The sequence below is a fragment of the Balaenoptera borealis genome (genome assembly GCF_965194805.1).
Source record: "Balaenoptera borealis genome assembly, chromosome: 8".
Lineage (NCBI taxonomy): Eukaryota > Metazoa > Chordata > Mammalia > Artiodactyla > Balaenopteridae > Balaenoptera > Balaenoptera borealis.
The window spans coordinates 117,682,186-117,705,980 of NC_138865.1; the positions used below are offsets into that span (position 1 = coordinate 117,682,186).

At 55.7% G+C, this 23,795-nt stretch overlaps 1 protein-coding gene across 23 annotated transcripts in view; it reads left to right on the forward strand.

Annotated features, from left to right (window-relative positions):
* The window catches only part of PRRC2B (proline rich coiled-coil 2B), an 87,837-nt gene that overhangs the window by 52,562 nt on the left and 11,480 nt on the right, over positions 1–23,795 (forward strand). For 13 of the 23 annotated variants that reach the window (XR_014247075.1, XR_014247076.1, XM_082400675.1 and 10 more), the window contains 17 exons: positions 387–690; positions 2,296–2,480; positions 4,978–5,173; positions 10,492–10,708; positions 11,328–13,397; positions 14,779–14,975; positions 15,533–15,678; positions 16,266–16,407; positions 17,942–18,027; positions 18,392–18,580; positions 18,727–18,924; positions 19,319–19,405; positions 20,130–20,234; positions 20,391–20,583; positions 21,346–21,443; positions 22,377–22,504; positions 22,998–23,238. Coding sequence is in view for 21 of the 23 variants with exons in the window: in XM_082400675.1 (XP_082256801.1) it covers positions 387–690; positions 2,296–2,480; positions 4,978–5,173; positions 10,492–10,708; positions 11,328–13,397; positions 14,779–14,975; positions 15,533–15,678; positions 16,266–16,407; positions 17,942–18,027; positions 18,392–18,580; positions 18,727–18,924; positions 19,319–19,405; positions 20,130–20,234; positions 20,391–20,583; positions 21,346–21,443; positions 22,377–22,504; positions 22,998–23,238 (4,782 nt within the window). In the remaining 2 variants the exon portion in view is untranslated. Of the gene's footprint in view, positions 1–386; positions 691–2,295; positions 2,481–4,977; positions 5,174–10,491; positions 10,709–11,327; positions 13,398–14,778; positions 14,976–15,532; positions 15,679–16,265; positions 16,408–17,941; positions 18,028–18,391; positions 18,581–18,726; positions 18,925–19,318; positions 19,406–20,129; positions 20,235–20,390; positions 20,584–21,345; positions 21,444–21,736; positions 21,798–22,376; positions 22,505–22,997; positions 23,239–23,795 lie in introns of those variants that run through there. The other 10 variants (XM_082400682.1, XM_082400667.1, XM_082400672.1 and 7 more) reach the window with 5 other exon arrangements.

Sequence of the window (23,795 nt, forward strand, 5' to 3'; positions counted from 1 at the left end):
TGCTCTTGGTATGTAGCTGTGGAGGCCCTAATCTTGTGTGCTCAGTAGTGGTGGTGAGAGCGTCCCGTTTTCTCAGTGTTTCCCATGTGTCAGTCACGGCGCTGAGTGCTTTGCAAACGATTCAATGTACCTTCACAATCCCGAGGGCTTCCTTTATTATCGTTCAAAACAAGAAACTAAGGTGTAGAACGTTGGCGCTCACCCAAGCCTCGTTCCAAATATAGTAAAGGGCAGAGCAGGATCGAAACCCAGGTCCGCCTGCCGCGGGGCCGCGCTGCCTCTCTAAGGTGTGTGAGGGTCCTGGGAAGGAGAGCCCATCCCATCCTGGGGGCGCCTGTGCCCGGGTTGTGATGTGCGTTTCATCTGAGACCGTCTTCTCCCGGCAGAAGTCCTCCATGGGCAGCGTGTTCCGGCAGCAGTCTGTCGAGGACAAAGAGGACAAGCCACCCCCGAGGCAGAAGTTCGTCCAGTCGGAGATGTCCGAGGCCGTGGAGCGAGCCCGAAAGCGCCGGGAAGAGGAGGAGCGCCGGGCCCGGGAGGAGAGGTTGGCCGCCTGTGCCGCCAAACTCAAGCAGCTGGACCAGAAGTGCAGGCGGGCTCAGAAGGCGGGTGGGGCCCAGGAGCCGGCGGGGAAGGAGGCGCCCCGCTCTCCAGGCGCCCCACAGGAGAATGGCCCAGCTGTCCGCAGAGGTGAGCTGTAGGGCCCCGTCCCATGACCTGGAAACCCTGCGCTGTGTCGCTGGTTGGTTGTCCGCGTCTCCCTGGCTTCTGAGCACCACCGTGGCTCGCAGCTGATGTGTGGGGGTCCCGGTCGTTAGGAGTCTCGGCCTGGGCCAGGTGCCTGGGTTCACGTCCCGTTTCTGCTGCTTAAACCAGCTGTCCAGGCGCCTCACCTCTCTGGCGCGCAGGCCCGAGTCTGTGAAGTGGGTTGATGGGAACCTGTACCTCCCCGCACGCTGAGGGGCCACGGGGGAGCGTGTGCACGAGGCGCTTAGCGGTTTCTAGATGCAGAAAGCACACGCGTACTCACGGCCATGCCGCCGGGTTTGTCATTGCCGGTGTTACCGCCCTGCTCGACTGAAGACGCAGGTGCTGGAGGACTTCAGCAGGAGTCGGGATCTCTCTCGGGACGTTGAAAGAAGCCCGCCTGCTTGTTAGCATACCTTTTCCCTGACAGCTGTTCTAAGAGGAGTGGGTCACACGGCTGCGCAAGAGACGCTGAACAGCGTTAGGTGGTGGAGGGTGTCTCTTGCTGCAGTTTTAAAGAATGTGATCAGCTGTGTTTTTTGTGACTTTCTTGAATCAACTAAAATCAACTCTCTTAAGTAGAGAAGAGCCTGATGTTAGTTTCAGTCGCTGAGAGCTTCTCAGATGGAGGTCTTATTGGTGATACGATGGTCATCAGTGCCCTTCTGGCCGAGGAACTCAGAGAAATCGACCCTTGTCCTCCTGTAAATCAATGTCCTGTCACTGAAGTCTGAGCGAAGCCTGGGCCCAGTGTCAGGGACTCACTGAGGTGGGGGCAGTGGAGAGTCCAGGAAGTAGATGGCGGGGAGCGAGCTTGGGCCTGGGTGTGGGGTGTGCCCCGAGCCCCTCTGCACCTGCCCTGCCTGTCAGTATTCCTCTGGGACGCTGGGTCCCCAGGCTTTGCACTGGCGTTTGTTTGCCTTCTGCAGTAGATTTAAGAGCACAACTGTCAATTATATCTCAATAAAGCTGGACAAAAAAAAGAATGCAAAGCTGGGATGGGGCAAGAAAGAAGGGAATTTCAGGGAGAATAGTGATATGGGAGACTGTGGTGAGCATTTACTTCTTGTCAGGCGCTATTTTAAGTGCATCACGTGGATCATCTCAGCGAATTAATTCTCCAGAGGCCTGGTGGGGTAGGTGCAGTTGTCGTCCTCATTGAACAGCTGAGGACACGGGCCAGCGGAGCTTCCTGGCCGGCCGGCTCACACAGCCTTGGGTGGAGGGTGGATGTGGGGCTCTTGTTGAGCCCCGGCCACTGTGATTTACTGGGGTCTGTTTTAACAGAGCCCCTCGCATCCGGAACCACATCCCGGCTCTCCTGCTGACTGTGTGACCTCAGGCGGTTCCTCTGATCTCTCGACCCTTAGTTTTCTCCCCTCTGGAGCGATGACGGTGTGGGGGAGTCCATGAGCTTGTGCGTGGGGAGCATTTAGCACGGTGCCGGGGTTTGAGGACTGCCAACAAGAAAAAGCATCTGCCCTAGACATCGCTCGGCTGAGCTTTTGTGGGCTCACCTGGCCCCTTCTCTGCTTCTTTGTTCCGTAGGCTCCCCTGAGTTCTCTGCCCAGGAAGCCCCCAACACGTTTTCGGAGGAAGCCCCTACAGCCCCTGCAGCTGTGGCTCAGAGCGGCGGCAGTGAGGAGGGGGCCAGGGAGCCTGGGTCCCCTGCGCAGGAGTTCAGCAAGTACCAGAAGTCGCTTCCGCCCAGGTTCCAGCGCCAGCAGCAGCAGGTAAACAGGGGTCGCTTAGCAGGTGTCGTAACAGACCTGCCCATGGAGTGGCTGTCCCCTTTCCTTTTCCCCACGCCCCCTTCCAGTAAAACAAACAATAGAAACCCACCCTCGTGTATGCCAGTCACCAGCAGGGATGCCGGGAGTGAGGGCCTTGGGACGTCAGCCCTGCCTCCAGTTCCTCCAGGTAGTTTACCCTGTGGATGAAAACCCTTGTTGGCAGTTTATGGACCCTGTTGTCTAATGCCCGTAAGGACTGGTGAGTGGTGTCTGAGTGGTTTTTCATCCAGAGCTGCACACCGTGGCCACTCCCTACACCGATAGCGGCCCCACCCTGGGAGCCTCCCAAAGAGTAAGGAAGGCCTGGGAGCTGCTTGGAGAGCTTCCGAGAGAGGCGTGTTAGCGTTCAGTTAAGAGCGTGGGTTTGTGGGTTTTGAATCAGACAGCTTTGGGTTCTGGTGCTACTGGTGCAGCTTATTCAGCTGTGTGTGGCCTTGGGCAGGTCAGTGTAAAGCGGAAGGAATGAGTCCCTGCCTCGGCATGGTGGTGAGGGTTCTGTTATGCCTGTACTGGTTTATCGGTGTGATCAATATCATCTTTAATGGCGCTCCATAAATCTTAAAACAGACCTACTGTTTGCTCTTAAGAAGATCATATGGGTAATGGTTGTAATCCCAACAGTCTCTTACAGGCCTGGTGATCTTGCTGAGCTGGAACCACTCATTGGCAGTTGTTTGTCTTACAGGCATAATCAGTGAAGCTTATTACTGATGAACAATGCATTTTGGTGGGAAACTGAGATCATGCATGGACGTTACTTAGTTCAGCAGCTAGGTGTGCAGTAAATTATTGTTAATAATCAAAAAAGTTTCAGAACGTGGGGGTACCCTGGAGACACAGGTCAAAGTCTCCAGCTTTCCCCAGAATCTCTTTTAGTTGCCTTTAAAACGTTCACCCCAGACCCTACTTTCCTTGGGCTCCTAGGAAGCATTCCAGAAGCTCCCCACGTCCTGTGCTCTAAACAGTAAGTTACATTCATTGCGCTTTTGTAGCGTTGTACTGTGAGCAGGCACTGTGCAGTTACTCCCGGGCTTGGTGAAGAATTACTGCTGACTGGAGAGATCTCTGGAGTAACGCGAGCCAGACACAGTAGTAACAGTTGCTCTGGGTAACTCTTCTGGGGGGCAGTGACAGGTAAATCCATCCTTAAGACTAGATAGAAGTCTGACGTGTCAGAGCAGCCTGAAGGAGTCTGGCAAACAGACTGTCTGGTCAGCTGCCCTGGGGACCTGGGGTCTAGACGGGAGGAGGAGCTGTGGGCAGAGACCAGGGGAGTTCTGCTTACTGAGTTCTGAGTGCTCCTAAGCAGTGCCCTGAGCCCTGGCGAGCCTTCCAGGGAATCCAGCCCAGGCTGGGATTGTGCCAGCCGGCTGGCAGGAAAGGGTGTGTCCTCCTTGTCTGACTCTGCACCTGCATCTCTGCCAGAATGCTGGTTCGGGATGCAGTTGTGAGGGCAGCCCTGGAGGTCACTGGTGCCGTGGAGCAGTGTCTGAAATGAAGCCTCACTGGGTCCAGGTTCTTGATTTTTAATGCTCTAGTGATGCTTTACGTGTGTCCTTCTGTGCAGTGAATTTTCTTCCTACCAAGTCTGGTGGTAGAGGTGAGGATACTGCAGTGAACTTGGCATGTAGTCTCTTGGTTTAGGGAGGGAAACAACCAACAACAGAGTTACACAGGAGAAGCCGCAGTGCTGTGGGAGCCGAGGACAGGGGACCTGATCTTACCTCAGGAACTGTGGCGGGTTCGCAGAGGCGCAGTGCTCTTTAAGCCAAAACCTGAAGGATGGGTAGGGGTGAGCGGGTTTGGGGCTGGAGGGAACAGAGGGCCCAGCGTGTTTCCAAGGCCAGAAGCGGGCAGGCGGGCGGGCGGGCAGGCGTGTGGAGTGGAGGGCCGGGGCAGTCGTAGGAGGCAATGCTGGAGAGGCGGATGGGGCAGCACCCGCAGGGCCCTGTAGGTCGTGTGACGCCCTGTCGGACTCGGGCTGTTAGAGGCAGAGCTGTGGAGGACCCTTGAAGGCTCCTGACGTGGTCAGGGCGTCGGAGTGAGGAGGGTGGGTTGAAGGGACAGAAGGAGGGGAGGAGGAGGAGTGTCGTCTGGTGGCGGTTGCGGACGGGGAGATACGCCCTGGGAGATACGCCCTGGGAGCTGTGCTGGTCACGTGTCAGCTCCAGGAGAGCGTTTGATCTAAATGAAAGCCCCGTCTGCAGAGGAGCCTCAGGGCCCAGTTGTGACGATGGCATGACTGTCCTGTCCGTCAGTCCTGGGAGACAGCCAGAGCCTGAAGGCTGTCATGCCCTGGGGCCTCCCCTCTGTGGTCTTCTGTTCTGGGTGGGTTGTCTCTGCCGCCTGATGGAAAGCTGGAAGAGTGTGTGTGCGCGCACGCACAGCCCCTCTGCCCCGCGGCGCCTGTCCGACCGGATCTCTCTCGCCTGGTCAGGAGCAGCTGTACAAGATGCAGCACTGGCAGCCGGTGTGCCCTCCGCCGTCCCACCCGCAGCGCACCTTCTACCCGCACCAGCCTCAGGTGCTGGGCTTCGACCCCAGGTGGATGGTGATGCCTTCCTACGTGGACCCACGTATCCCGCCCACGCGGACCCCGGTGGATTTCTATCCCTCAGCCCTGCATCCCTCGGGTAAGCACTGTGGTCCCGTGGGCCATCCCTGTGGAGCTCAGGACAGTGTGGTGTTTAAGGGTATTGCCTTGGGGGGTAGACAGACCCACCTGGATTCCAGTCTGACCTCTTTGCAGGTCACATATCCAGTCTGAGTTTTACTTCCCAAAATGAGGGTATGATAGTACCTCGCACAAAGAATTGTCAGGAAGAGACCTTAAGATTATGCATTGTAAATTGCTTTAATTAATTTTTATATCTCTGCTATGTTGTTTTGTCCGTCTTTCCATTCTTTAATGTTCTTTGTGTTTTCTCTCTCTTTTTTTCCTTGATTAGTCTTTCCCAAGGTTTGTCTAATGCCTTTTTTTTTTTTTTAATAAATTTATGTATTTATTTTTGGCTGCATTATGTCTTCGTTGCTGCGTGCAGGGTTTCTCTAGTTGGCGGCGAGCAGGGGTACTCTTTGTTGTGATGTGCAGGCTTCTCACTGCGGTGGCTTCTCTTGTTGCGGGCTCTAGGCGCGCAGGCTTCAAGTAGTTGTGGTTTCCGGGCTCTAGAGCTCAGGCTCAGTAGTTGTGGCGCACGGGCTTCAGTAGTTGTGGCGTGTGGGCTCACTAGTTGTGGTGCACAGGCTTAGTTGCTCCGTGGCACGTGGGATCTTCCCGGACCAGGGGTCGAACCCGTGTCCCCTGAATTGGCAGGTGGATTCTTAACCACTGCGCCACCAGTGAAGTCCTAATGCCATGTTTTTAATGCTGTTTTTTTGTTGTTGTTGTTGTTTGTTTTTTTTTGTTTTTTTTTTAATAAACTGAATTTATTTTTAATTTTTTAATTTTTATTTTTTGGTTGCACCAGGTCTTAGTTGCAGCATGCGGGCTCCTTAGTTGTGGCATGCAGACTCTTAGTTGCGGCACGCGTGTGGGATCTAGTTCCCTGATCAGGGATCGAACCCAGGTCCCCTGCATTGGGAGTGTGTGGAGTCTTAACCTCTGCGCCACCAGGGAAGTCCCTTTAAAGCTATTTTTAAAAAGCATCTTTTGGATTTTTTAATTCCTGTATTTTATTTGGTTTTTATTTCATTAACTTCTGCCTTTTTTCCCCCCTCATTATTTCCATTGAAAGTATTTTGTTCTTTTTCTATCTGGTTATGTTGATGAGCTCATTAGTTTGACTTTTCTCATGTATTTAAGTCTCACCTGAGCTATGAGCCTGTATGAGTTTTTTTTTTGTTTTTTTTTTTAATAGCTACTTTTATTTTTATTTATTTATTTATTTTTGGCTGTGCTGGGTCTTCGGTTCGTGCGAGGACTTTCTCTAGTTGCGGCAAGTGGGGGCCACTCTTCATCGCGGTGCGCGGGCCTTTCACTATCGCGGCCCCTCCCGTTGCGGGGCACAGGCTCCAGACGCGCAGGCTCAGTAGTTGTGGCTCACGGGCCCAGCCGCTCCGTGGCATGTGGGATCTTCCCAGACCAGGGCTCGAACCCGTGTCCCCTGCATTAGCAGGCAGATTCTCAACCACTGCGCCACCAGGGAAGCCCTATGAGTTTTAAGATACATTTTTATTATTGTACAGTTCTAAATGTTAGTCTGATTTTATCCTTTTTGAGTGATTTTTTATGGTATGTTGTAAAACTTCCAAATGTAAAGTTTTAATACCATCTTTCTGGTGTTAATTTCTAACGTGGCTGCCTCGTGGTCAGGTAACGTGGTCTGTATGATACAGACCAGCGGTCACAAACTTTTTCTATTAATGCCAGATAATAAATATTTTAGGCTTTGAACTGCTACTTAGTTTCGCTGTTGTAGAGCAAAAGCAGCTGTAGACAATAGTGCGTGAATGGCTGTGGTTGCTTTCCAGTAGAACTTTATTTTTAGAAGAAGTGGCAGGTGGAATTTCACTCAAGGGCTTGAGAAGAATGTATTCTGCAATTGGACGTGGTCCATGACATCGTGCTTGCTAATTGCGCTGTACAAATATCTGTATCATCACAATGTTTTATCCCCTTGTTCAGTTACTAAGAGGTGTGTGAACATTTCCCACCATGATGTGGATTTTGGCAAATCTTGTAAACCTGTCAGTTTTTGCTTTATCTCTCTGGAAGCCGTACTTCATCTTGTTCCTTTTATCTTCTTACAGCACCTTTGTTATCATTAGTTGTGCTTTCTACCTTTAATGTCTACTTTACCTGGTAATCATTTTATTCCAGTTTTCTTTTGATTAGTATTTATGTGGTATCTTTTTCCCCCAACTTTTTACCATCAGGCCTCTCTGAGCCCTTTTTGGAGGAGAATATCTTTGTACGTGTAAGATGTGTATGGTTTTACCCACTTTGAAGCTCTGTGACTTCAGTTGCCGAAGTTGTTCCCTTTTGATTTATTGGGATTATTATATTCAGATTTCTTGCTCTCCTATTTTATGCTTTCTGTTTATCCCTCTTTTCTATGCTTTTCTTTTTCTTTCTTCTTTTTTTGGTGGCAAGTTTTCCTATTCTTTTTGTTTGTTTTCCTTCTACATTCTATTTCTACTGTGTGAATGGTTACATTAAATTCTAACATGCACCCTTGACTTCGCCAAGGCTATTCAATATCTTTACCCTGAACCTGAGCTTTAACTACCTCCTCATCAGTCTTGTTATTTTGGCCTGGAATTTTAGTTCCACCTTGTTTTATTCCCACCAAATCAGCTATTATTTGTTGTTTTATTTGACCTGTTCTTGTTGAGATTTGTCTGTATGTTTACTAGTTTCTTTGCTGCTTATCCTTCCATCTGGGTTCCATTTATTTCTTCATGAAGTACATTCTCTCCAGGTCTTCAGGAAAATTGTTTTGGCAGTAGATAGTCTTCGCCTGAGAAAGTCTTGATGTCACTCTTTCCTCATGAATGATAGTGTAGCTGGGTATAGAACTCGAGGTTGGCAGTTACTTTCTTTTAGTACTGTGAAGATAGTATTCCTTGTTTTCTGGCTCGTGTGTCTGATTCGTGTCTGGGTAATCTACTGTTTTCTTTCTGGCTGCTTTTAAGATCTTCTCTTTGTCTTTGGTCTCCTGTAGTTCCTTCTCAGTATGCTGTGTCTAGGTATATATCTATATCTATCCTTACCTTATTCTGCTTAGAACTCAACAGTGCTCAAATCTAAGGATGTATGTCTTTCATCACTTCTGGAAAATTCTCTTCTAATTATCATGTCAGATGTTGCTTTTTCCTCATTCTTTATATCCTTTCTTCCTAGGTCGCCCATTTAGATTATTTTGTGCCTTCTCATTCTGCCTTCCAAGTCTCTTAAATATATAAGAGAGCTAACCTCTGTGGGGCCTGCTGGGAAAATCCTTCAGCTATTTTCCTATTCTCTTTTCTCTCCAACTGTGTCTGATCTGCTCTTTTTTTTTTTTTTTTTTTTACTGTCCAATGAGTTTTTAATTTCAGTGATTCTATTTTTATTACTAGAATTTTTTCCTCAAATCTATTATTTTTTCTTGTGTCTTATATTTTTCGTAAGTTTTTAATTCCTTTATGCTTGTAATCATTTAAAACATAATTTTCTAGTGCTTCACATTTTAATTTGTTACCTGAAGTTCTTGAGGAAGGTATATAATCCCGTGGGCTTACCATGGACTCATAGTGGATTGTTTTCCACACAGTGTTGTGGTAATTTTGGATTGTGAGTTCATTTTCAGCAGAGCTTTATTTATCATGGGGATCTAGTATAGCTTGGTTTGAGGGTATATCCCTCCAGTGTGGTTTTGTTTTCTTCTGCCAGCCTAGAACTACCCTTTATTTTAACTCAGGAAGTTTCTGGAACATTCTAGGGGTATAAATCTGAACTTCACCCTCCTGCCCCCAAACCTGCATGAAAGCTGGCATGTGGCTATGAACTCCTCATGGAGGACTGTTTTCCCTACCCTAGCCCAGGCCAAGACACAAATTCAGTCATCTCCCTGTACTAAAGAGCATATATTTTTCTGATCCACCTTTTAATTGAGGGCATAGCCCTTTGAGGGTCTTTGTTTAAGCAGCATCTCAGCTGCAGCTCTCTGCCTTGTGTGGAAAAGCCCCGTCTCCTGTCCTGGGGGAGCATTTAGGAGCATGCCCGTAGGTTACTAAATCTGATAGATGTGTCCCTGACTCCCCTCTAGGGAGCACCAGCTCGTGGCTGTGGCCGTGGCTGTGGTTTCAGCTCCCAGGGGGTTTCCCGGTTTTGGGGGAACGGAGCTCTGCGAGTGAAATGTTTAATGTGTTTTGTCCAGCATTTTTGTGACAGGAGGTTTTTTCAGGTAATATGAGCTGCCATATTGCCAAAAATAGGTCCGTGTACAGTGTGGAGCAGTTCCGCACACCTTGTAATCAGTACTTAATAAATGGTGTGTAATTCTAGGATTCCAGAGAGGGTCCCCACCACCACCTGACTCATACTAACTTTGTGCTGGAGTCATATATTGATAGCATTGGAACAGAGCACTCCACAGCTAAAAGAAAGCTTAAAGCCGTTGGCCTAATGCCGAGCCATTTTCCTGGTCAGATTATCTCAAAAGATGGGCACAGAAACACTGGGGGCCAATAATTAGCTTTGTGAAGTATTTGAAAAATCAGATCTTCTTTTCTCCACAGAATCTGGCCCCGTGAGAGACCTTTAATGTCGTCTGCAGCCGCCCAGCCCCCTTGTTTGATAGACATGCACAGAGGGGCCCGGGGAGGGCGGGGGTGCCATTTCCCCGACTGGTTTATATCTGGTAGGACCGAGACGTCAGCATGCCCCAGTCTTCTCGGGCCAGATAACAGTTTAGTGTCATTTGTGTGTCCCCCACTGCCCTTCCATGTACAAAATGTGGAGTGTTACTGTCGAGCTTAGGGGTGGAAATAAAAGGAGCTAAAGCCCCAGTCCTTTTCTGAACTTCTTGCAGGGGGTTGGAAGCAGGGAGACGCTGGCTCCGTGTTGCATGTAGGCTCCCTGGAGCGTAGCTCGTCTTCCTTGTGTCTGTGCAGAAGACCTTCAGGCATCTTGCGTTGCTGACTGACTGGCCCCGCTAGCGTTCCGCTGACACCCATGAGCTCTCCCGTTTGATGGTTCCAGTTTCCATTTGCCAGTTTTTTATAGCCTTCAACACAGGGGCTCTTCATCCGGGAACTAGGATTGGACCTCAGAGGTTTTTAAACAGGCCTTTCAGATTGCATGCGTGCGTGCCTTCAGAGGTTCTGTGATCAGAAAGATGGGACCTCAGTGATGTTAAGCAGGTGGGGTGCTGTGTCCATGTGATAGTTGGGGCAGCTTGTCTCCTTTGGGCCTGTGGTTGACCCATGGCTTGCTAAACGAGGTGACTGATTGGTTCTTTGCCTTCTTCAGGATTGATGAAACCCATGATGGCCCAAGATTCTCTCAGTGGAACTGGCTGTCGCTCTGAGGATCAGAGCTGTGTGCCCCCACTGCCAGAAAGGAAAGTGACCACCATCGATGCAGCCCCCGTGTGGAGCCCCGAGGGTTACATGGCGTTGCAGAGCAAGGGCTACTCGCTCCCCCCCCCGAAATCCAGTGACACTCTGGCCATGGACATGCATGTCAGGTGAGGCGAAACTTGGTCCTCCTGACCTGCAACTGAAGGAGGGGTCTCCAGGTCCTCATTGAGATAGGGCTCTGGGAAGAGGCCCTGTCCCAGGAGATGGTGCCCCCTGGGGAAGGAGAGTGAGATAAGGATGGCCGGATGCTTTTGTGTGAGAGGCGCTGATGGCAACTGAGGGCCCAGGAGAAATCCTGGCGTCAGAGGCAAATCCTGCGGAACCTTGGGCAGGGCCGAGGGGTGGGGGCCTCACAGGGCAGGCAGGGCTGAGTGCGTGTGTCGTGGCTCCTTCCTGTGAAAGTAAAGGCGAGCTGGCTGTGCTGGCCCAGCGCCCCAGACTCTCCGCGGACGCCCCGGCTCCAGCTTGTGTGAACCAGAGGATCCCCGGCTGCTCGCTGAGTCCACCGGCCACTGACTTCTTCACTCTCTGGACTCCAGGGGCCGCCACCAGCCCATGGCCCAGCATCTCTGAGACCTGTTTAAAGATAGAGCGAATGTTGGTGCCTATGTTTTTTTCTTTTTCTTTTTTTTTTAAATTTTTCTTTTTAAAACTAAACTGTGTTCAGCATGGAACCCAGGAACCAGGCTCCAATCACATTGACTGATTTTTCTGGTTCCTTTTCAGGAATGAAAGCTCTTACTCTGCCTCACCTGGAAGGTCAGGGGGCGTAAGTGCCCGGCGCAATCTCCTTGAGGAGAGAGGGGAGGAGTACTTGAGTGCTTTTGACAAGAAGGCCCCAGCAGACTTTGACAGCTGTGTCTCTTCTCAAAGAATAGGCCAGGAGCTTTTGTTTCCACCCCAAGAAAATGTTCAGGAAGCAGGCGCACCTGGGAGTCACACCCCAAACCTCAGGTGTTCCACACTGGAGCCCGACTTTGCCCCGGCTGAGAAAAAACCAGAGTATAGCGATTGGGACATGAGCCGCCAGCCGAAGGCCGCCGACCCAGACACCAGGGTCGAGAAGGAGGCGCCCCAGGAGGAACTGTCCTTCAGTGTCTCCTCCTGGGAGAAGGAAGGCAGCCCCGGCAGACAGCCAGCCCTGGAGCCCGCGTGGACGCCAGAAGCCCGGGGCGCCGGCAGCCAGCACCCTGAGCAGACCAGCAGGACCCGGAGGTCCGGCCCCATCAAGAAGCCCGTCCTGAAGGCCCTCAAGGTGGAAGACAAGGAGAAGGAGCTCGACAAGGTGAAGCCAGAGCTGGGAGAGGGGAGCGCCCGCCCGGCTCGGGAGACGGGGCCCGTTTGCGAGACGGCCGAGGACCAAGACCAAGAGAACGACCCCGCGCTGGCCAACGTGGCCCCGGCTGCCTCGGAGGACCAGGGCTCGGCCCGTGCTGCCTTGGGCCGCGGGGCCAGCCGGCCGGAGGAGGATGACAAGCCCGTCGGGGCCCGGGAGGCCAGCGCCTCCCGGGAGGCCAGCCACACACCGCCTACCAAGAGGAATAACTGGATCTTTATTGACGAGGAGCAGGCCTTTGGGGGCCGGGGGCAGGCCCGGGGCCGCGGCCGTGGGTTCCGAGAGTTCACTTTCCGCGGGCGGCCTGCGGGCGGCGGCCTCTGTGGCGGGGGCGTCCTTGGGGCGCGGGGCCTCTACGGCGGCAGCCAGAGGAGCGGCCGCGGCCGGGGACCGCGAGAGTTCGGGCTGGCAGACGACTTCCCCCGGGCCAAGCCCCGGCGGAGGATCGCCAGCGAGACCCACAGCGAGGGCTCTGAGTACGAGGAGCTTCCCAAGCGGCGGCGGCAGCGGGGCGCCGAGACCGGGGACGAGGGCGCGCTCCCGGAGAGGGAGGAGGCCGCCGGGAGGAAGGGCGACTTCAGGGAGTCCTGGCGGTCCGGCAGGATGTACCCCGAGGACCACGGCGGGCCAGAGGCCAAGAACCGAGGCCCGCGGGCCTTCGGGCGCGCCCTCCCCCCGCGGCTGAGCAACTGCGCATATGGCCGGAGAACCTTCGCGGCCAAGGAGGCGGCCCCCTGGCCGAGCCGGGGTCTGGGCGCCTCCTGGCAGGAGTCCGGCCCCCCCGACACGTGCGGGGCCCGGCGGCCCTCAGACAGAGACTATATCCCGGACACCTACAGACACCCCGACGCCTTGGGCACCCGGGGCTTCGAGGATGGCCGTGTGGAGGACAAGAGGGCCTTCTTCCAAGATGACCACGCGGCAGATTCCGAAAATGCCGAGAACCGGCCCTTCAGGAGAAGACGGCCCCCGCGCCAGGACAAGCCCCCCCGCTTCCGGCGCCTTCGGCAGGAGCGGGAGGCCCTGGGCCTGTGGGGGCCGGAGGATGAGCAGCCCCTGCCGGCGGGCCAGTGGCCGGGCCGGCCCAGACCCTGTCCCGGGGACAGGAGCGGCACCACGGGCCGCAGGTCCCCCGAGCTCGCCTACCAGAACTCCTCGGACCACGCCAACGAGGAGTGGGAGACGGCCTCCGAGAGCAGCGACTTCAGCGAGAGGCGGGAGAGGCGGGACGGGCCCGGGCCCGAGCCCGAGCCCCAGGCCGACGGCCTGCCCGGGGCGAGCGCGGGTGAGAAGAAGGAGCTGGCCAAGCGGAGCTTCTCCGGCCAGAGACCCCTCGTTGACAGACAGAGCCGGAAGCTGGAGCCGGGAGGGTTTGGGGAGAAGTCTGTTAGGCCAGGTGGCGGTGAAACTTCTCCCCGTTATGAGAGCCATCAGAGTGGGACGCCTTTGAAAGCCAAAAGGTAAACCGGAAACAGAGTCCCGGGTTCTTTTTTGTTGCTGTCGTTCTGTTAGCCGGTTGTCCCAGCGGCACTTCATGCATGCGTGTCCCTCCGTGTGTCAGGGCCCCGACTCCTTCCCCCTCGTTGCGCTCTAGGAGGGTGCCCACCCGCCGAGGCCATTGTACGTGAGCGTCTCCGTCACTGGCTCTCGCGCTGCTGTCTGCTTCTCTCGTGGCGTGCTGTTGCTGCTGCTGCTATTGTGGCTTCAGAACTAAGACTAGAGTCCCCGCCCCGCTGGCCCCCCTGTGGTGCCCGCCCCCGTCCGTGTCTCATGACTTCAGCCCCCGTGTGTCTCGTCGGAGTCCAGCCGAGGGGCCCCCACCACAGAGGGGCGCTCCCTGTTCACGGCGCCTCGTGAGTACCGGTCAGTCCAGGACCCCTTGGCTCCAGGCTGCTGCCAGGCAGTGTCCTCCAGAAACACGTGGGGCATCGCTGGCCTCCTGGCCCCGCAGAGATCGCTCTTCCCTGAGTGGCTTTGCTTCTCGACAGTCAAGAGAAGCAGCGCCGCTTGGGATTGCCACCTCGGCCTGGTGAGAGCCAGGCGGTAAGCAAAGGGAGTGAGCTGCCCAAGGCCTGGTGAGCACCTCTCGTTTGGAATTAGAGGCTTTGGTCGGGGGGGATGATCGGTGCTCAGTGTCGGCTCAGTGCCCGAGCCTGGCCCGGAATCAGGGCAAGGGCAGACGCTGTGCAGCCTGCATTCCTCATCGTGCACAGGCCACGCCCCAGCGTGCTGAGGAAGACGGCTTCCCGCCTCTCAGCCTCCTTAGAATTCAGGGCACCAAAGCCTGGCCTGTAATTAATCCATACCCCCGAAGAAGGAACCACAGAAGAATGCGGGTTCTTTTAGGTGTCCATCTAGACTAGCTTTCTAGGCCCCAGATGCCAAGACTTGGCTTTGCTTCTGATTTCTACCCCAGTAACTGGGCTGGCAGTAGGGCGGGGCCTGGGCTCCTCTCTGGTCAGTCTTACGAGAGGAGCAGGAAGTTCTGCAGCCCCGTTCTAAGCATTCCCCCTTCTCTCTCTCCTTTCTGTAGCCCTACTGGGTTTGGCACACAGTGGGAAAGAACAGAAGTGTCAGCCCTGGGAAGGGGTTGGAGAGAGAGCAGTGTTCCCGTGGGCTCTGCCGTAGCAGTGCTGCTGGGGCAGCCTCCACACGGGCTTGCAGAGCGCGCTGCCGCCAGCACGCGGCCTCTGCTGCACGGAGGGGACGCTGAGAGGGAGTGACAAAGATCGGGGCGCTGCGCTTGTGTGCGTGCTCTGCGTGCATGTGCGGTTTGTCCTTCTCTCTCCTTCCCCGGCCGCGGGTTCCTTCTGAGCTAACGAGGTCCTCCTTCCTTTACAGGTCCCCGGATGACACCTTGCCTGGAGGTCCTGGCTGCAGCAGTGGGAGCGGCCACTACACGCTGGAGCGGGCAGCCCACGCCACCTCTGACATCCCCAAAGCCTCCTGTGAGAAGGCAGAGAAGGAGGCCCAGCTGGCTGCCCAGAGGGCAGGCGAACAGGGAGAGACCATGAAACCGTTTGACCTGAACTATGGAAGTGAGTGTCACCTCACATCTTCAGGGGAAGAAGAATCCGGGCAAAATGGGGAGCCGTGGCCACCTCTGTGGGTTGCTGAGTTTGCCCTTTCATTGAATATCTTAGCTTCTGGGCACGTACTGGGTTAAGAGCAAAACAGAAAGGATTCCTGCCTTCATGTCGCTCACAACCTTGCTGAACCCCCGTAACAGCCCTGCGGTGTCCCAGTTTTAAAGATGGGGAAGCTGAGGCCCAGAGAAGTTGAGTGGTTTGTGCAAGGTCACACAGCTGTTTAGGAGCGGAGCTGGGACTTAAGTGTGTCTGTCTCCGAAGACTCTTTTCTTAACCGTAGCCTCTTTGATTTGAGGTAACACTGTGTTAGAGGGGCCGTGAGAAGGGTGTAGAAATCATAGCTGGGTTTCCTAGACCCTGGTGAATATGCTGAGGCCCAAGCCAGCTAAGAGCCTGGCCTCTGAGCTGAGCCGGTCCTTAGATATCTGGTGCCCGTAGGGTTGGGTTACTTTTGGCTCCCAGTAAATGGAACCACTCACTGTCTTCCCTTGTGAATCTTGGTTCAGATGCCATCGTTGAAAACTGCGGATCCAACCCCGGAGAGGAGACTGAGGTGGGCTCTGTGGTGGGGGAAGGCTTCATCGAAGTCCTGACCAAGAAGCAGCGCCGTGTGCTGGAGGAAGAGAGGAGAAGGAAGGAGCCAGCTGTGCAGGTCGGGGTGCGAGGCGTGGGCGGGGCCGGGGCGGACGGGGCTTCTGAATTAGGCCCAAGACAGGAGAGGAAGAAGGCGTGTTTATTAAACATGCGCTGCCTCCCCGGGCCAGCCATCCCTGTGGCTCCGTGGCAGTAGATGGTGTTCTCCCTGCTCTCCGAGAGGGGGACTGGTCCAGGGTGACACCCGCTGAAACAGGGCCGAGCAGGACGCAGGCCTCCGTCCACCCCGAAGCCCACCCCACTCCCACCGCGCTCCGGCCTGAGTGGCACGAGACTCATCACCCTGGGAGTCACGAGGGCTGGCGACTCTGTACTCGAAACGGAGTTGGGGCCGAGCACTGCTCCCCTGCCCTGCCGTCCCAGGTCACAGCCCACGGGTCGCTTCCGGGGGCGGTTTGGTCGGCACTGCAGTTCCCACGTGGTTGAGGTCTTGGCTGACGAGTGCTGTAGCGCCGCTGGCTGTAGCGTCACTGGAGCAGTTTCCGGGGGTGTGGTTCTGGCGCCTGGGATAGTCTTCCTGGGGAGAGCTTGTTACCCTTCATGTCTGAGGTCGAGGCCGGACCGCATCACCTTTCTTCTCCTTAGGTACCTGTCAAAGGCCGAAGTCTTTCCTCTCGTATTCCTCCTCGGTTTGCGAAAAAGCAGAACCACCTGTGCCTGGAGCAAGGGGATGGAACTGTGCCTGGCAGTAGCCTGGGCACCGAGATCTGGGAGAGCAGCGGCCAGGGTAAGAGCTCGGGGTCTGGGCTCAGCCGCGCGGCCCACGGCCGCCTCACGGGCTCGGGGCCTCTCATGAGGGAGCGTCCTGCTTTGGGGCTGTGAACGCAGACGGAGTGTTACCTGTTCCCTGGCTTCCTCTGCTGGGTCGGGACGATGGATGCCACGTTAGCACCACGTGCTGCTGCAGCCTCTGAACAGATGTCAGATTTTCCCTGCCTGAAATTTGGTGGAGAGGAGAGCATTCCGTATCCAGTGATGGAAAAGGATGGCCCCCACCCTCGCCCAGCTGAGGTCACTCGGGGAGTTGGCTTGACTCTGCCCACACCGGTTATCCTTTCTTCTTCCCTTGAGGAAGAGCAGCAGGCGACTGCTCAGGAGAGCAGGAGTCCAGAAGCTTTCCTGTCTGTGCTGTGTGCTCTTTCCTCAGCAGAAGGAAGTTTCTGTCAGCTCCTCCCCGAATGCTGTCTTAGGTTTGAAACCAGGCTAGGGTAGCCCTTACCTTTTAGAAAATTTGTTTCCCTGAAAAAATTTCTTACCCAGTGCTTTTTTTCTGGTAATTTTTCATTTTAAAATACAAAACCATTTTAATTGAGCAGATTCTTCTTGAACGCCTGCTTTCGGCAGGGCCCTGCAGGGTATACGGGGAGAGCTTGGAGAAATCATCCATTTCCAAGTCTTTTATTCCAAGCAGTCGAGGCTTCCAGAGTGAAGTGACAACCCCAGAGCCACGTGACAAACACCCAAGAGCCTAGGCTCTGGACCTGATTCTTTCAGTTTTACCTCATGGCCTATCTTCATGTTCCTGGTTACAACCTTGGTTCCAACACATTGCAAAATAACATTGGGAAATAGTCAACTCTGACTGAAAGTACGATAATTTTTAATAAAATTTTGATCAGTCAGTTTGGTTGTGAGAGTGGTGGGTGTCATGGTACAAATGTCCAAAAATACTTACGCGCCATATTGGTCAAGCAGAGTGGGCTAACTCAGGAGTCGCGCTCTCCCTCCAGGATTCTGCAGCATCTCGTTGGCTGCTCAGACCAGGGGTCTGTGGGTGACTTCACAGGGCCCCTGGATCTTAAAAAGAGCATGTGAGATTTCATGTGCACACACAGGGTCCATGGCTTTTGTTGGGTTCTCAGGGTGGTCTGTGAGCTAATAAAAGTTCAGTAACATCAGCTTGAATTTTTCAGAGACTTGTAGAGGTGCCAACTTGTAGAAATAAATGGTTTATGTGCAAAAAGCTTCACCACAGCAGAGGTAGTGATAGAGCATTCTAACCGGTGTGAGTGAAAAGTTGCTGGTGTGTTTAGTAGAGCACATAGTCAGTGCAATCACAGGAAGCACGTTCACGGAGATCTGCCTGAGGATGTTGGAAAGTCGGGTGAAGGTATCAGACCAGCTCCTCTTTCGCTAACGGGTCGATTGCGGTGGGAGTAGGGGCGGTTCAGAGACTTGGGTTTGTGTGAGCTGCGCCTGTGCTTGTTTTTCTGGCTCGGTGGGTCCTCTTCGACGTCCTGACTCTCTGTCTTCCTCCCTAGCAGCCCTCCCCATTCAGGCCTCGACCGGCGACTCCTGGGCCAAAGCCGCCACCGCCTTTGCCGGCACCGAGCCCGGCTCTGCCGAGGTGAGTGGCCGCCGGGCGCCAGGCGTGTGCTCATGTCCGCCGCCGTCCCAGAGGCCCGCCCGTGCTCTCCCTGGCCGGGCAGTGAGCCTGGCTCGTCACTGGTCTCCAGTCTTGCTTTTGGATGTGTGGGAGGGAGGAAGAGCGGGGATGGCCAGGGAGCACCCACCCTGGGTAGGCGGCGTGAGGGCCTCTCCTCGGCATCGGGCGGTGGTCACAAGCGCAGCGGGTCTGTGGTCTCCGTGCAGGGCCCACGCGTGCCTGTGATGATGGGCTTGGGCCGGGGACGTGTCGTGCCGCCCAGTCTCACTCTGCAGGCAGGCAGGCGGAGAGGGGATGGGCTCTGACCCTCCTGTGTCCTGCACAGCAGGGCTTTAAGAGCAGCCAGGGAGACAGCGGCGTTGACCTGAGCGCCGAGTCTCGGGAGTCCTCAGCGACCTCCTCGCAGCGCAGCTCCCCGTACGGCACTCTGAAACCCGAGGAGGTGAGCGGGCCCGGCCTGGAGCCCAAGGCCGATGGCCACAAGGAGCAGACTCAGAAGCAGTCGGAGCCGAAGGTAACCTGGCAGTCTGGCTCTCAGGGGCCGGGCTGGGCGGAAGGGCTGGTGTCTTTTGTCTTCTTCCCCGACTCCCGGTGCCTTGGAAGCTGGAGATCAGGGTCATTCCAGGCTGTGCGTCTCAGCCTCTCTGCTTTTCCATCAAGGATTCCGAACAAGGCTCGGGACAGAGCAAGGAGCACAGACCAGGACCCATCGGCAATGAGCGGTCTCTGAAAAACAGGAAGGGCTCCGAGGGGGCTGAGCGGCTGCAAGGGGCTGTGGTCCCCCCTGTTAATGGGGTGGAGATTCACGTGGACTCCGTGCTGCCAGTGCCACCCATTGAATTTGGAGTCAATCCAAAGGTGAGGCTTTGATTTGTTTTCTTCTACCTGTGGCCCACCCCCCGCCTTTGATGCTTGTTAGGGTGGGCTCCTAGAAGGAGCGGGGACATGGGCGCTGGCAGTGCTCCAGGGGAGCGTGGCGGGTGGCTTTGCAGGTGAAGAGGTGCTGTGAGCTGCTTTCTCGGTCTCCCTGCTGACACCAGGCAGGTTCTCAGGCCGAGCAGGGAGCCGGGCAGAGAGAAGCGGGGGGCCTCCTTTCTCGGGGGCCATCGGGAAACATCTGGCCATCTTGCTCATGTGGTGAATGCTGCTTGGTGGGTTTTTGAGTTGCTGAGATGGCAGATCACATTAATGTGTGTCTCTGACAGAAGGTGAGCCATGGTGACTCCTGTGGGCTTTGCTCCTTTTTTTCCAGGACTCTGATTTCAGCTTGCAGCCCGCTTCTGCCTCTGGTCCCGCGGGGAATCCAGTTGTCAAACTTCAGGACGCGTTGGCCAGTAACGTAAGTCTGTGCTTCCACCTCCAGCTCTGTCGTCCCCGTGCCAGCAGGCCCCGGGCAAAAAGAGCAAGAGCCTCGTGAGGTGTTCCGAAACCAGAGGGGGCGAACCAGCCATGGCTCTGGGGTTGGGCGGACATGGTTTGAGTCCTGATGCTGTCTCTAGCTACTTACGCGTCCTTGAGCAAGTTGTTCCACGCTCTGGTTTTGTGAGCTTAAAATGGGATAGTGTAACTCCTGAGGTCTGGTTTATTTGGCACTTTGTGATTTAAAACCTCCTAGGTTCTGTGGTCGCACATGTTTGAGAATGCTGCGCTCACCAGGTTTCTTTACTCTGCAGTTTCTCAGAATCCCTGTATCGTGCTGATGGGTGCCGGGCACTGCAGGAGGAGGGCCTAGCGGTTGCATTTCCGAACATGTGTTACCAGGACCTCTTTTTCACAGTTTTGGGGGAGGGGGCTGAGACAGGACCTGGTATCTCCATGCCGTGTAGTGGTGCCTGCGTGCTGGCAGCCAACTGTGTTTATGTTGCCAAAACACGGCGGCCCCGCTGGAGGGCTCGGGGTGCGGGGATGAGGGTGGCTCTCCACGGCCTTCTTTCGAGAGAATCGGTGGAGGCAGCTATTTGCAGGGGTCTCGAGTGCACACGACCAAAACGGAAGGCGTGTTTGGACACGTCGTCTCGCTTTCTCTGGGCCTGTCAGTGTTCCGTGGTCTCCTTCCCCTTCAGGCTGGGTTGGCACAGAGTATTCCCATCCTCCGGCGCGATCATCACATCCAGAGGGCCATCGGCCTCTCACAGATGTCCTTCCCCACCGCCGACCTCACTCTGAAGGTAACACTGGCCCTGAGCAAGGCGGGGCCACCCAGTGCCTTGGCTTGTGAAGGGGCAGGAGCGGGCAGCCCCGCCCTCCCTCCCCGGGCTTAGCTTGTGCTGTCCGCTGCCTCCCGGACGGTGATTTTCGTCTCCCCCACCTCCTTGCTTCCGAAGATGGAGTCTGCGCGCAAGGCCTGGGAAAACTCGCCCAGTTTGCCGGAGCAGAGCTCTCCAGCAGGCGCTGGCTCGGGCCTGCAGCCGCCGTCCTCCGGGGCAGCCTCCAGCGGGGTCAGCTACAGCTCCTTCGGCGGGGTCTCCATGCCCCCCATGCCCGTGGCCTCGGTCGCACCTTCTGCGTCTCTTCCAGGTACTTCCCCCGCGAGCCAGCTCAGGGAGCCTCCTCCCTTCACTCGAGAGAAAGGCTGGATTCGCAGCCCTGAGCGCCACCCCTGCCTTGACTTAAGGAGTGTGTAGAGGGGGGCGCGTTCTAGGCTGGGGGTCGTAGCTTCCCACGTGCTCAGGTCACTTGTTTCCTAGGCTGGGAAGCAGGACCGTGCGACTTTGGTGAGGCTCTTCCGCCTCCTGGAGAGGGGACTGATCAGAGACTTGGCTTTGGGTCAGACCGTGTCGCATGAGAAGCTCTCTGAGCTGTGCCCCCTCCTCCGTGACATAACACAGGGTGATGGTGGCCCTGGGTGGGGTCGCCACGCCAATGAGACGAGCTCACGTCTGGGAAGTGCTTTGTATCAGCTGAGCCCAATTTTATCCTGTCACCGTCCTCGTCACTTGTGTTGGTGCCCCAAGGGAGCCCGTGGGGATTTTGAGGTCTGGCTGCCAGAGTCTCAGTGATGTAATTCCAATAGATCCTTCTGACCCTCCACTGTGGACTCAATAGCAGGGAGATGAAGAGGAAGGTGACTGAGAGACCAAGGCAGCCCTCCTTTATAATGAACCCCGCGGCCCCCATGTGCGGGGCAGTGGGTGAATGGGTGAGCTGGGGAAGGCAGGCTGCAGCCAGCCCCTCCTCCTGGGCGCTGGGCCGTGCACACTCCCTCCTCCCACTGATTCCCGGGACCTTCTGGAACAGTGAGACTTGATCCCGTTTCTCCCCCTCGGATTCTGTTTCCAGGCAACCACCTGCCACCTCTCTACCTGGATGGCCATGTGTTTGCAAGTCAGCCCCGGCTGGTTCCTCAGACGATACCTCAGCAGCAGAGTTACCAACAGGTGATGACGGCGAGCCAGGTGGCCCCGCGGGGGTGGGGGAAGGGGTGCAGCACACGGCGTAATTACCTTCTTCATTATTTGTTCGTGGTGTGTCTCATTTTTTGTATCCCTCACGTTAATGCTCAGTACCTGGCACGTATGGCAGCCAGTCAGTATTTATTGGATGAGTACACGAGAGACAAGGAGGAGGAATGGAGCTGAGTGCTCCAGACTCTGCTTAGTTTTCCCTTCTCGAAGCTCTCCTGTGCCCTAGCTGGGGAATTCACTGAAACGGAATTCTCTTTGGTGATCAGGTATCCTTCTGATGAAGAGAAGAAAGGCCTAGACTCCCAGGCATGGATGCGTTAGAAAGAGGTAGTTGTAGAAGCGAGCAGGTGTTTGTTTTTATGCAGAATTGGCATAATTTCTGTGCCGCGAGGGGATGCTTTTTGGAAGTCTTCCTCCTGAAGCTGGTGCTGGGCCTTCCTAATCGTCCTGCAGCCCCACCGACCTGTGTTCCCGCACAGACCAGGATGAAGTGCTGTTTTGGGGACGGAGGACTTGGCCTGTCCTGATCTCTGTTCATAACATATCCTTAAGTATTATGTTGTTTGGTTTTGCAAGATCTTGCTCTTTGTGTAACTGGATCATACTGCACGTATTATTCTTCATGCACATTTTCCATCCACCGTTGGCGTTTCTGAAACCCACCTCTGTTGATACGTGTAGCTAGTGTTCCCACCACTGTACAGAATCCAGTATAGGGATGTGCCCTGGTTTGGGATTGCTGCCAGTTTTCTGCTTTCTCCCGAGAGTGAAGGAAGCACAGGCAGGACATGAGTTTGCATTGTGGGCGGTGTTGGCTGCCCGTGGAGAAGGGCGGGGGGGCTGGCAGGCGGGGCTGAGCGCCAGCCCGGAGGGCAGCGCGGTGACGGGCTGGCTCCCCGCCCGCAGGCCGCCGCCGCCCAGCAGATCCCGATCTCCCTTCACACGTCTCTGCAAGCTCAAGCCCAGCTCGGACTGAGGGGCGGGCTCCCCGTCTCCCAGTCTCAGGAGATCTTCAGCTCCTTACAGCCCTTCAGGTGAGGTGCCAGGGCTTGGGGGGCTGGCAGCTCGCAACAGGGGTTTCAGCCTTCCCAGCCTGTGGGCCTTTTCCCTTTGCCGGCTGCTGCTCTGCGCTCCCCTGCTTTGGGGCGGGTGTGAGGGTGAGCTGCGCTGTGGCAGAGCTGTGGCCCGGCCTTGTCCTTTCTCTCCGTGTCCTCCGGCCCCCTGCCTGCTCTCCCTCCTTGCTGCATCTCGCTGCCTCTGGCCCACTCTTTCAGTGTCTCCTGTCCCGTGCTGTCTGTTTAATCCAGTGACGCTCAAACCGTGGTCCCTAGACCAGCAGCACCGTCTAGGAGCTTGTTTAAGTGCAAGTTCTCAGGGCCCATCCCAGACCTTCTGAGTCAGAATCCCTGGGGGTGAGCCGACAGCCTGTGTTGGAGCGAGCCCTCGGGGGATTCTGAGGCGTGCCCACATGCGAGATCAGCTGGTGCAGTCGTGCACCTGCCCCGACCGTCTGTCTGGCTTTTGCAGATCTCAGGTGTACATGCACCCCAGCCTGTCACCGCCCAGCACCATGATCCTCTCCGGAGGCACAGCCTTGAAGCCCCCCTACTCGGCGTTCCCAGGCATGCAGCCCTTAGAGATGGTGAAGCCCCAGTCCGGCTCGCCCTACCAGCCCATGAGTGGAAACCAAGCCCTGGTCTACGAGGGCCAGCTCGGCCAGGCCGCCGGGCTCGGCGCCTCCCAGATGTTGGACTCCCAGCTCCCACAGGTCAGGAATTCACTCACTCCCACCTCAAAACACTAGGTCTCTTTTCTTCATGATCGTTTCCCCTTTTACCTGCCTTGTGATGCCCACTGACTTACATGCTGCTTGTAGCCACTGCCACTGGTCCTTGGGCTGCCAGGCCAGGGCCAGCTCCTCCACCTCTTGTGAACAGTCCCGAGACCTGGCTTTCCCCGAGAGCGAGGGCGCTGCTTCTCCTGCAGCCTCCCCCCCTCCTGCTGTGGCCTTGGGGGTGGCTGCGTGTCTCCTCTGCGTGCACACTTGTGCTTCTAGGCCACTCTCCCCGCCTGCTCCTCACACCCTGGCTTTGGAGCGCCCCCCCCACCCCTCGTAGACTGTGCCTCCACTGGCCCCTGTGTGCTGCGAGCGCCACGTTGCTGAACCCGTGTCCGGTTCCACATCCTCCTCCCCCCGACCCGTGGGCGCGTTAGACGGTTCTGAGGGTCACTCCCCTCCTTTGGCCCGTGGCTCAGTCTCCAGCACGTCTCCCGTTGTAGTTCTCAGGGGTTTTGTTGTCTCTGTAGGTGACCTCTCACCCCTAG